The sequence below is a fragment of the Hemitrygon akajei genome, chromosome 9 (genome assembly GCF_048418815.1).
Source record: "Hemitrygon akajei chromosome 9, sHemAka1.3, whole genome shotgun sequence".
In the NCBI taxonomy this organism is placed as follows: Eukaryota; Metazoa; Chordata; class Chondrichthyes; order Myliobatiformes; family Dasyatidae; genus Hemitrygon; species Hemitrygon akajei.
This window is the reverse complement of record NC_133132.1, coordinates 89,006,849-89,020,257: the sequence shown is the minus strand read 5'-3', so window position 1 is coordinate 89,020,257 and position 13,409 is coordinate 89,006,849. Positions and strand designations below refer to the sequence as shown.

The window sequence follows — 13,409 nt, the reverse complement described above, 5'->3', positions numbered from 1 at the left end:
AGTAAATTGTGGGCAGGCTATGTAGGCATTTGAAGCGCAGCAACATTTGCATCTGCACCCAGTACATTCCTCACTGATTTATTTTGGTAATAGATAGATTGATATCATGTTGCTTTCCTATACCCTTATTGTTTATAATGTGCTTTTCCAATGGCAAAGATCACTGCACTCCAAAATCTACTCTGCATTTAAGTGGTGTAAACATGAACACATGAATCATCCTGGTATGAAATGATGATGAACTAAGTGCTGGAAGATGGGATTAATACAGCATGGATGTGGTGGGCCAAATAGCTTCTTTCCATGCTGAGTGAATAAATGACTACACTCTATGAAATGTGGAATAATGCAAGTTGAATTCAACATCAAGTCCTGAAGGCTGCAAATTGCTAGTTCAGAAAATAAGTTTACTTTGAGTTTTTATTGAAATAGCGTAGGAGGCAAGGTACAAAGAGGTTAGAGTAAGACAAAGATTTAAAGTGACAAGAACCGAAATCTCAGATCACATTTGCAAAGTGAATAGAGGAATGCTTGAACCATGAAAGAATGCCCAAAAGCAGAGTGAAAAATCAAGACAGCAGATGCCGGAAATCTGTGACAAAAGCAGAAAGCACTGAGGATATATAGCACATCAGGAAAAAGAAATAAACTTAAAGTTACAGGTTTTGACAGGATCTCCGACCTGTTTTTCTTTCAAATAATCACAAGTAATTTTTATTCCCTGACATGCTTTTACTTTTCTGGTTCCTTTCACTGGATCTACACGGTGATATCACTAGACAACATTACCAGGTGGGATTAGTCTGTAAAGTGAGGTCTGGAATTCTTGAAGCATAATGGATAGAAAAGCAATTTCTAATATAAGCATTTATTGGAGTTCAGAGAGTTCTATCAAACTAAGACTTTTCTCAGGAGGGTATATGGAGACATTTTGACTATTTATTAAAAAACTATATATTCTGTCCTTTAAAACTCGCAAGCTTCTTGATACATGACTGCCATTGATTAAGCAATGGCCAAGATGCAAAGACTTATGGTGATACATGCCATTTAAAAATTTCAAAACCATCAAGTTAACTGACTTCATTTCAGCAAACATCAGAATCACATCTACAATTTTTTGCTTTGAATTAGGATTTTTTCCTAATTACAAATTTCTCCTCATTACTGCACAATGCTGTTATTCCCATTTCTGTACCACTTAATGAATGCCCAAATTTTCTGTTTTAATTTAATAAGGTTTCTATCTGCTATTAAGGTTTCTTTCTGATCAACAACCTGGAAAATTCATTTATTTAATGTACCGATTATTTTCAGATTTTTTATTCCTATTTAAATCTATTTCTTCCAAGTTCTTTATTTAAAGTAATAAAGCTAATCTCTGATTTTAAAAAAAGTACACAGGGATATCATAGAAGCTGCACACAAGTTCAGCAAGGCTTTCTTGTACAGAACTATTTTTCCATTTAAAAGATATTTAACACTGTCAGATTAAAGAGTGATAAAATGAATATTATAAAAATATAACCACTATCACTGCAAATGTACAATATTAATATCCCTAATCTGAGTCAACCATTGCATAGCATGCACTCTTAATAATGTGTCTTTCAGTCAGACCCAGAACAGTGCATGCCCAAATCAAAAGCTGTGGATGAACCAGGAGATTCAAAATCTGCTGAGGGCTGATGTGTGGCATTCAAGTATGGTATTCCAGGACTGTACAAGAAGACCAAGTACAACTTAAGGAGGCTATCTCAAGAGCAAAAGAACAATTCCAGTTGAGGTTAGAGGTGGAATCAGATGCACGTCAACTCTGGCAGAGTTTGCCAGCCATTACTTCCCACAAGTGAAACCTAACATCATGAATGACAGTGATGCTTCACTCCCAGTTAAGTTCAACGCCTTTTATGCACTTTTAAAGGGAGAGTAAACCTCCTGCTATGAGGATCCCTCCAGCACCCATTGACCTTGTGATCTATGCCTTGGAGGCTGACGTCAGAATGTCTTTCAAGAGGGTGAACCCTCACAAGTTGATAGATACTGACAATATACCTGGTAGGATTCTGAAAACCTATGCCAAACAACTGGTGGGTGTATTCAAAGACATTTTCAATCACTTATTACTACAATTGGAAGTTCCTAAATGCTTTAAAAGGGCAACAATCATACCAGTGTCCAAGAACAGGGCGAGCTGCCTTAATGACTATCATCCAGTAGCACTCACATCTATGGCAATGAACTGCTTTGAGAAATTGGTTATGGCTAGAATCAACTCCTGCTTAAGCAAGGACCTGGAAGCTCTGCGTTTGCTTATCACCACAATAGGTCTACCACAGATGTGATCTCATTGGCTTTTCATGGGGCCTTTCATCACCTGGACAATACAAACACCCATAGTGGCATGCAAAAGTTTGGGCACCCCCGGTCAAAATTTCTGTTACTGTGAATAGTTAAATGAGTAGAAGATAAACTGATCTCCAAAAGTTATAAAGTTAAAGATGAAACATCCTTTTCAACATTTTAAGATTAGTGTATTATTTTTGTTTCATACAATTTTAGAGTGGGGAAAAAAAGGAAAGAAGCACCATGCAAAAGTTTGGGCACTCCAAGATATATGAGCTCTCAGATAACTATTACCAATGTCTCAGACCTTTATTAGCTTGTTAGGGCTATGGCTTGTTCATAGCCATTGTTAGGAAAGGCCAGGTGTTGCAAATTTCAAAGCTTTATAAATACCCTGACTCCTCAAACCTTGTCCCAACAATCAGAAGTCATGTGCTCCTCTAAGCAGCTGCCTAGCACTCTGAAAATTAAAATAAATGATGCCCACAAAGCAGGAGAAGGCTATAAGAAGATAGCAAAGCGTTTTCAGGTAGCTGTTTCCTCAGTTCATAATGTCATTAAGAAATGGCAGTTAACAGGAACAGTGAAGGTCAAGTTGAGGTCTGGAAGACCATGAAAACTTTCCGAGAGAACTGCTCGTAGGATTGCTAGAAAGGCAAATCAAAACCCCCGTTTGACTGCAGAAGACCTTTAGGAAGATTTAGCAGACTCCAGAGTGCTGGTGCACTGTTCTACTGTGCAGTGACACCTGCACAAATATGACCTTCATGGAACAGTCACCAGAAGAAAACCTTTCCTGCGTCCTCACCACAAAATTCAGCGTCAGAACTTTGCAAAGGAACATCTAAACAAGCCCGATGCACTTTGGAAACAAGTCCGGTGATGAAGTTAAAATAGAGCTTCTTGGCCACAATGAGCAAAGGTATGTTTGGAGAAAAAAGGGTGCAGAATTTCATGAAAAGAACACCTCTCCAACTGTTAAGCACGGGGTGGACTGATCATGCTTTGGGCTTGTGTTGCAGCCAGGTAGCACGGGGAAGATTTCACTGGTAGAGGGAAGAATGAATTCAATTAAATACCCGCAAATTCTGGAAGCAAACATCACACAGTCTGTAAAAAAAGCTGAAGATGAAAAGAGGATAATGTTCCTAAACACACCTCAAAATCCACAATGGACTGCCTCAAGAGGCGCAAGCTGAAGTTTTTGCCATGGCCCTCACAGTCCCCCAACTTAAACATCATTGAAAACCTATGGATTGACGTCAAAAGAGCAGTGCATGCAAGACGGCCCAAGAATCTCACAGAACTAGAAGCCTTTTGCAAGGAAGAATGGGAGAAAATCCCCCAAACAAGAACTGAAAGACTCTTAGCTGCCTTCAAAAACCATTTACAAGCTGGGATACTTGCCAAAGGAGGTGTTACTAAGTACTGACCATGCAGGGTGCTCAAACTTTTGTTTTGGGTCCTTTTCCTTTTTTGTTATTTTGAAATCGTAAAAGATGGAAATAAAAAAGTGATTTTGCTTAAAATATTAAAGAAATGTGTCATCTTTAACTTTATGCCTTTTAGAAATCAAGTAATCTTTTACTCGCTTAGCTATTCATGGTAACAGAAATTTTGACCAGGGGTGCCCAAACTTTTTTTAAATTTTTTTTAATTTTTTTAATTAGTTTTTCAAAACATTTTACAAAATTAAAAACCCCAAATCCCAATGAGGAACATTAATACAGTGCAAGATTGTTATAGCATACAATAACAATATGCTACAAAGGAAGAGAATTTAACAAAAAAGCACCTAAATTAAAGACAAGTGAGCTTAGCATCCTCCCCAAGCCCCACAACACAAGAAAAAAACAACAACAACTCCAGACCAACCACCACACAGTATAAAGAGTATAAGTCCGGACAGTCAAACTCCCAGACTGTGAATACACTTAGCAACAGAGGATAATAATGCCTACTACCAGAAAAAAAAGGGAGCTGAAAGCAAGGGACCGAAAAGAAAAAAAAAAGAGGAAAAAAAAACCCTAGTCAAGAGGAAGGTTATGAAAGTACTCGATAAAAGGTCCCCAGACCTTATGGATCTTTAGATCCGAATTAAGAACCGATTGAATAGCTAAGGCAGATTTAGTAGGTGATCTGGTAACAGAGGACGATCGGTCCAGTTTAGGATCCAACCAACAGTTGAAATCACCACCCAATATAAGAGAGTATGAGTTTAAGTCTGGTAGTGAGGAAAAAAACCGTTCAAAAAAGTTAACATCATCGAAGTTGGGGGCATACAGGTTTGCTAGTGCAACTTTAGTGTTATATAGTTTACCGGAAACAATAATAAAACGGCCATTTGTATCAGTTATTTTATTATGGAGTTCAAAAGGAATATTTGAATTAATAAGAATGGAAACTCCCCTAGCTTTAGCGGCAAAGGATGAATGAAAATGCTGACCCGCCCACTTTGACAGAAGCCGGGAGTTATCAAAACAACGAATATGAGTTTCTTGAAGGAAAGCAATGTCAGCTTTGAGTTGTTTGATATGTGAGAATACCTTCCTCCTTTTAACAGGGTGGTTCAGTCCCTTTACATTCCAGCTCACGAATTTAAGTGCACTAGCCATTATCAATTACTAATGCATAAAAGGCAGCAGGCATATAAAAAGTCAAGCAGTACAATAGCAGTCTGGGAGCAGAGATGTAAACATAGATTCGTAAGGTCAAAATATAAAAATATGTCCTAAGCAATAAAGAGATGTTGGAACTGGAAAATCCACCACACCCGCACAACCCAAAACTAGAATGCTACCAAAACAAGTAGCCAGCTCTACCAAAAAAATTAACCCAAATACAACTTCCAGATCTGTGTCATTGACAGCAGTTCCGTATAAATGCTATAACAAACAGTAACTAGTTTATGCACTAGGAAACATAACTACAGATTAGAACACCTTCTGCCGAGATATACAACTTAATACAGAGAAAATCGGAAGAAAACCAAAACTAACCTACCCGCGAAACATTATAGAAGAATAAAGTAAGAGAAAGGGGAAAAAAAAGGTAAGAAGGAAAAAGAAAAAGAAGAGGAAGGGAAAAGTTATAAATTCAAGACGAGTGCTTATCAACCATTTACAGAGAAGGGAGAAAAAAATTCAGAGATTAGAAAAAAGGGGTGAAGAAAAGAAAAAGATAACATAAATAAATGTTTAAAACAAAGGAAAAATAAATCAGCAGTTGAACTGTGAACCGACAAACAGGGAGGCCTTCACTAAAGACTTCGAACCTCCAAAACAAGTTAGAGTTAGTTGCAGAACTCTGTAGGTAAAGTTATACAAGAATAAAAATAGATTACACACACACCAAATCCCGGGAGAGATTGTCAACGGCCCTTAAAGTTTCAATGAATAATGTCCGAGTGATTCAAGTGAATTCCGAGTCCAGAGAAAGTAATTTTACTACGAGGAGTACTTATCCACCATTTTATGAGGTCCGATCAGATTCCGAAGATGGTTGGATAGCCGGAAGACTTGCCACAAACGCTTCAGCTTCCTTCGCTGATTTGAACCACTTATATTTCCCGGTATTAAGCTTGATTCGTAGATCAGCAGGGTTACGAAGGGAAGGTTTGAAACCACGATCAAAAAGCACTTTCATTGCGCCTTTAAACTCAGCGCGCATCTTTAAGGTCTGGGGTGCAAAATCTTCCACAAAGCGAATGGTTGTATCCTTGAAGGGAAGCGACCCCCTGCGACGCGCCTCCACGATCAGACTATGTTTTACCTGGTATTGATGGAAACACAAGATTACTGGTCGCGGGCGGGAGCCCAGAATTCCGGGGGGAACGTAAACTCTGTGTGCCCGTTCGAGCTCGGGCGGCTTCGGAAGCAAATCTTTCCCGAATAACTCACAGAGAAACTCGGTGAAAAACTTCACGGTTGATCCCTTTTCAGTCGCCTCTGGTAATCCCAGCATTCTGATATTACAGCATCTGCTACGATTTTCGAGATCCACCATTTTGGAAAGAAGTTTATTAGATTTTTCCTCTAAGCTGGAACAGAGAGTCTCCAAGTACCGAACACGACCTTCTAAATCTTCAGAAGTCGAATCGATGCGAGATAAGTGTTCAGCATGTTTGTCCACTTTCTCGTTGATCCGATCCAGTTTGTCTTCTAACTGTTTGACAGCGGTTTTAAATTCCTTTCAGATTTCGTCTCGGAGCTTTCCAAGCGCGACCAGCGTCTCGTCCGACAGGGTCACGGCTTCTTTTCCCCCGGGTTTAGAACTCTTGCGGAAGTCCCCAGCGGTTTTAAATTCCTTTAAGATTTCGTCTCGGAGCTTTCCAAGCGCCACCATAGTTTCGTCCGACGGGGTCACGGCTTCTTTTCTCCCGGATTTAGAACTCTTGCTAGATATTGTAAGTTAGATATATTCACAGGCAAATAAGAGATACCGAAATAATTCCTAACTAAGGTTTAAAAAATTGAGACATTTAGTGCAAAGGTAGCAACAGTAATGGAACAAAAGTTCGGAGCAGCTAAACAATCGCCATCTTACCGGAAGTCCCAGGTGCCCAAACTTTTGCATGCCACTGTACATCAGGCTGCTATTCATTGACCACAGCTCAGCATTTAACACAATCGTTCCTACAGTTTTGTTCAAAAAGCTTCAAAACCTGGGTCTCTTGTACCTCCCTCTGCAACTGGAAGCTCAACTTATTCACGGGAAGTTTGTTAGGATCAGAAATAACATCTCCACTTTGCTGATAATCAACAACGGCCACCTCAAGGGTGAGTGCCTTACCCACTGCTCTACTCTCTCAATGCACACAACTGTCCAGCTAGGCAAAACTCAAATACCATCTATAAATTTGTGGACAACACAACTCTTGTTGGCAGAATTTCAGATGGTGATGAAAAGGCATACAGGAGCAAGACAGATAAGAATGTGAGACTAAAATGAGGTTAGTGCAGATTATTGTAAATGGATGCTTTATAAACAGAATATCTTTGGATGGCCTGTTTCCATAAATTTATAAGCACAGATCTGATTGTGAACTTCAGGGAAGATAAGAAAAGGGCACACACACACCAGTCCTCAGAGGGACCAGAAGTGGAAAGGGTGAGAAATTTCAAGTTCCTAGGTGTCATCATCTCTGATGATCTACCCAGGGCCAAGCCAATTGATGCAGTTACAAAGAAGGCACAGCAGCAGGTATATTAGGCATTTGAGGAGATTTGGTTATGTCACCAAAGGCACTTGCAAATTTCTACAGATGTACCATGGAGAGCATTCAAATAGGCTACATCACCATCTGGGGGTGGGACAAGGCACAGGATTGAAGTAAGCTGCAGAAAGTTGTGAACTTAATCAGTTCCATCATGGGCACTAGCCTCCCCAGCATCCAGGACATATTCAGGGAGTGGTGTGTCAGAAAGGCAGCATCCATTAATTAAAGACATCTATCTTCCCAGACGTGCCCTCTTCTCATATCTACCATCAGGGAGGAGGTACAGGAGACTGAAGGCACACAGTCAGTGATTCAGGAATAGCTTCTTCCCCTCTGCCACCAGATTTCTGAATAGATATTGAACCCATAAATACTACCTCACTACTTGTTTTCACTTTTTGCACCATTTAACATTTATTAATCTATTGCAATGTACTGCTGCTGCATAACAACTAATTTCATGACATATGCCGGTGACACTAAACCTGATTCTGAAAAGCGAAAGCCTTTCACTTCTTGCACACCAATTAGAACTTCAAAATCTATTCTATAGATAAGCAATTCCTTCAGGTGAAGTTTGTAAACAATTTTCTACAGACCAATAATAAAATGAAAATTGTCCAAGGATCAGTTCCAACTTATATCAAATTGAAGCCTCCATTAGAATAATGCAAGTTCTATATTAGCTACCTGATAATAAAGTTTGGGATCTGGTAAAAAAGAGGGTTAGTGGCCACAAAGGTAGCTCTGGAAAAAAAAAGTGGGATAACAGGAAAAACATGCATCCAACACCAGCTGGACAGAAAAGGAAATGTCAGAACACAAACTCTAAAGGACAAACATAGCAACGTTAAATGGTAATTTCATTTTACTTCATTAGAGACCATATTCTGGTCCGTGATTCCTTCAGGAGGGTGAACCCATGGAAAGATGGGGTATCTGGCCCGAATACTAAAGACCTTTGCTGATCAACTGGACAGAGTATTTACCGATAACTCCAACCTCTCACTTCAGCAGTCTTAGGAACCCAACTTCTGCAAGCAGGCTTCAATTATAGCAGAGCCTAAGAAGAACATGGTAATCTACTTCAATAACCATTGTCCTGTAGCAATTATATATAGAGTGAGGGGTTGATGATGAAATATATCAATTCCTGCTTGAGGAGCGACTTGGATCTGCTCCAATTTGTCTACCAGGACAACAAGCTCTACAGCAGATACCATCTCACTGGCTCTTCACTCAACCCTAAGACATTTGGACAGCAATGATGTCTATATCTGGATACTCTTTATCAACTACAGCTCAGCATTCAATACTAACATCTCTTGAAAACTAATCAATAAGCTTCAAGACGGCCTCATTACCTCTTTCTGTAATTGGATCCTGGATTTCCTCACTTGCAGAACCTGGTCAGTTCAGATTGGCAACAACATCTCCACAATTTCCATCAGCACAGGTGCACCACAAGGCTGTATGCTTAGCCACCTGCTCTACTCTCCTTATACCTATGTCTGTGAGGCTAAGCACAGCACCAATGCAAGTCTGCTGATGACATCATAGGGTGAATCAAAGGAAATGATGAATCAGCGTATAGGAGGGAAATTGAAAATCTGGCTGAATGGTACCGCATCAACAAACTCTCACTCATGTTATTAAGCCCAGGAGCTGATTATTGACTTCAGCAAGAAGCAACTGTTCATCAGGAGATCAGAAGTGAAGAGGGTGAGCAACTTTAAATTCCTCAGTGTTATTACTTTAGAGGATCTGTCCTGCATCCAGCACATAAGTGCTATTATGAAGAAAGCACCATATCACCTCTACTTTCTTAAAAGTTTCCTAAGATTTGGCACATCACCTAAAACTATGACAATCTTCCACTGATGTACGAAGGGTGATTGATAAGTTCATGGCCTAAGGTAGGAGTCAATTTTTGAAAACCTAGCACATTTATTTTTCCTACATTTACACACTTAGTCCAGCGGTCATGGAGCATATGGATCCCTTCTTTGTAGAAGTCGGCGTCTTGGTCCACAGTATGGGGTGATTGATAAGTTTGTGGCCTAAGATAGAAGGAGATGAGTTATACAGCTCTCGTTACATGCACATGCAGTTCAACTCTGAGTGAAAATGCAGAAAGTTTGAAGTTAATAACTCATCTCCTGGTGATAAGTTGCCTTCATGAACTACTGCAGTCCCTGAGGTGTAAATATAACAACAGTGCTGTTAGGGAGGGAATTTCATGATTTTGACCCAGTGACAATGAAGGAATGGCAATACGTTTCCAAGTCAGGATGGTGAGTGACTTGGAGGAGAGTTCCAAGTGGTGGTGTTCCCAGGTATCTGCTGTTCTCGTCCTTCTGGATGATAGTGGTTGTGGATCTGGAAGGTGCTGCTTTAGGAACTTTGGTGTTGTTGTTGCAGTGCATCTTGTAGACAGTACACACTGCTGCAACTGTTCATCGATGGTGAAGGGATTGGATGCATGTGGTAGGAGTATCAGTCAAGAGGGCTGCCTTGTACTGGATGATGTCAAGCTTCTTGAGTGTTGATGGAGCTGTACTCATCCAGGCGAGTGGCGAGTATTCCATTCCACTCTTGACCTGAGCCTTGTAGATGGTGGACACGCTTTGGGAAATCAGGAGGCGAGTTACATGCCACAGAATTCCTAGCTGTTGACCTGCTCAGGTAGCCACAGAGTTTATATGGCTAGACCAGTTCAGTTTCCTCTCAATGGGATGTGGTCTTTCATTGATTCTATTATGTTTCTTGGACTCAGTGAGCGTGCCCCGAAATAAAAAATGAATCACAGTTGTATATGATGATATACATGTATTTTGATAATAAATATACTTTGAACTTTGAATTAATATCAATTTGGTGAACAGCCCATTACATAATCTTAAATAATATGATCTATGAATTTAGAAGTGAAAAGCTGACCACATGTATAAATAAAATGAACCAGGACATACTGTAGCTATCAATCCCTATAATTTCCAACCTACAAGGTGAACTTCCATTTCAATTGATTAACATGTCCTAGGATGTTGCACAGGAGAGATACAAAAACACTTTGATTTTCAGATAATCAACAGCTTCGTGAAAGAGATTTTACTGAGCTTCTTAAAAGGAGCCAAGAAAAGTAAAGGATTAGTGAAGATTTTCCAGAAGTCACCTTTTGCAGATGAAAGGCACAGCCATAAAGGCAAAGATCTGAACATTGTAGTGCTGAATAGTTACAAAAAAAAATGGGGGAGACTTTGGAGGAACCCTTTACAATCTTTAAATTTCATTACTCCCAACTTTCACCAACATGTTAGATGCACCGAAGACTTTGCCATCCGAGTATCAGCTCATAATGCACCTCAGAAAAATAAAATGCACACCAAAAATATTACAAGCTAAAGGATTCAAGAATAAACATGTGGCATCCTATGAGATGCACCATAACCAGGAATATCTAAGCCAATATATTATGCCAAACAGTATTAGAAACATTTGATCTTTGCCATGAAATTAAACCCTGCTTCCCCTCCCTCCGTCATTTATTCAGTCTTCTACCCCTTCCTTTCCAGTCTTGATGAAGGGTCTTGGTCCAAAATGTCAATTGTTTATTACATTCCATTGATGCTGTCTGACTTGCTGAGTTCCTCTGACATTTTGGGTGTGTTGCTCTGGATTTCTAGCATCTGCAGAATCTCTTGTGTTTATGAAGTCCTTTTCTATTTAGACAACCACACCTTACTCTTAAGAAAGAGAATAATGGTTTTCAACCACAGTACTTCCTATTCAAGTTACTAAAAGAATTTTTCTTCTTAACATAATTGGCTTGGCATCCAAGTCAAAGCAAGCTAATTATGATCTGTATCCTAAAGCTGTGCCAAACAAATTCAAAATTCAGTTGTACTTCTCACACTAATTATTGGCATCATAAGTTTGGGATTTTCTAATTAATCATCTCACTTTATTAAATATTCAAGTTCTTTTCCAGTCTTAATGAGAACACTGATTCAACATCATTCATAAAACACTCATGTGAGAACGAGAGAGCGCGTGACTGTACTATCAACAGTAACAACCGGTTAGTCAAATTGCTTACTGTTTAGGATTATGATTTTCACTAGATTCAGCACATTGCTGAGATTAGTGAAGTGTGAATCTGATCATGCACTCAAATCTTGCAGTTTCAACTACAACATTCTGATTCTACTTCAGGAACACTATAAATTGCTTGACATCCTTTTCTGTCATTCTGATGAAAGCAATCTATTCCTCCTCATGCTTAAATTGTCTACAACAGAAAGAATGTCATGCACCTCTAAAACCTCTCCATCATTCAGGGCAGTGTAACTGTGCCCATCAGGTTGCATTTTCTGTCCTTAGAAATTCTTCCGCTAGGCCTCCTCCCCAGGTCACGAGACTACTTAACACCCTGCCACCACCCAGGTCTCATCACTTACGAAGCAACAGTGGCATTATAAGGCTTACTTATTTAAACTTGTGTTGTAAATGCACCTTATGCTAAACGTCAGTCACCTGGAATACATTTTATTATTTGTAAATTTATTTGTGGTAATACTATATTATGTGTTGTGTGTCAGTTATATGCATCATATTGTGCACCTTGGTCCAGAGGAATGGACTTTCATTTGGTGTATGCATAAAAATGGTTGAATGACAATAAAACTGAACATGAACTTGAGGCACCTCTCCCCATATACAGACATTATTCCTGGTGTCACTCAAGGGCTGCTCCTAGCATCTTCCTCATTTTTCTTATCTACATACTGCTCTTTGGCACCATCATCTGAAAACAACTTACCACCATTTTCCATAACTAACTGTTGGAAAAATAAAATTGAGTTTTTGACTTGAGGTAGTGACTACTTTGTTCTCGCTAACAATTGTGCAGAGCTGAATCAGGTTGTTGGCAACTTGTATCATGCTTGACACTGAGGTGGGCTTCAGACAATTATTCAGTTTGCTTTTATATGATTAACTGTCTTCATGCCCTCATCCCTGTACCGTTGTATTCCAATAAACTATTTACCCCATCCTCCAATCTATACTCTGTACATTTGATGTCTTCTGCAATTTTGCTGCCATGTCTAAATTTGTATTAAAACTGTTTACCCAATTATTTCAAAATCTAACTCGTTTTCAATTTCTTCATTATCATGCCCCTTTACTGAAAATTCTGCCAACCTTATTACCCTCTAAGTAATCTGTAACCCCCTACTCCTGCTCTCATTATAGTGCCCAATGAAATGTCCATGACTTCAGGTACCTAACATTAGGCTCTAGAATCTCATATTTTAAATCTCGCTGCTGTTCCACCTCACTTTAACTCTTAAATTCAACCTTCGAAATTTGTTTTTGTTTTAATTATATGCCCTCATATATCTAAGCTTGGTTTCAATTTTTACTTTGCTAACTCTTCCACAATGCAAGTAAATATATTTTTCTATGCTTAAGTCTGAATATGAGCTCAAAGTTGTTGAATCTAACATTTCACTGAACTGAATGTAATTCAATGTTAATGAGACAGTAAGTACATACTGTGTAAGTTATAACCGCTAGCATCCCAATCAAGGTCAGTGTGCTTACGGAAAAAGACAAGGCAGCCAGACCATCTGTGAGCAAAAGACACAAAAACACAAGTTTATTAGCAGCAGCTCGTTTCTTTATGAGATCATTAAAATGTGTAGTATATCAATTAGTATTAAGGATCAGCTGGCTTAAAAATCAATCCAGGTTTTCTGCTCAATAGAACAAGGCTGAAAATCCAAAATTGTTCTGACAAAGGATCTGTGATATTAAACATTAATTGTTTCTTTTCCCACAC

The 13,409-nt window shown here is 39.1% G+C and overlaps 1 protein-coding gene across 1 annotated transcript in view; it reads right to left on the bottom strand.

Annotated features, from left to right (window-relative positions):
* Nucleotides 1-13,409, bottom strand: part of lmbrd1 (LMBR1 domain containing 1) — a 184,775-nt gene that overhangs the window by 60,679 nt on the left and 110,687 nt on the right. Inside the window, exon 7 of the mRNA XM_073056502.1 lies at nucleotides 13,124-13,197. Within this exon, the coding sequence (XP_072912603.1) occupies nucleotides 13,124-13,197 (74 nt within the window). The remainder of the gene's footprint in view (nucleotides 1-13,123; nucleotides 13,198-13,409) is intronic.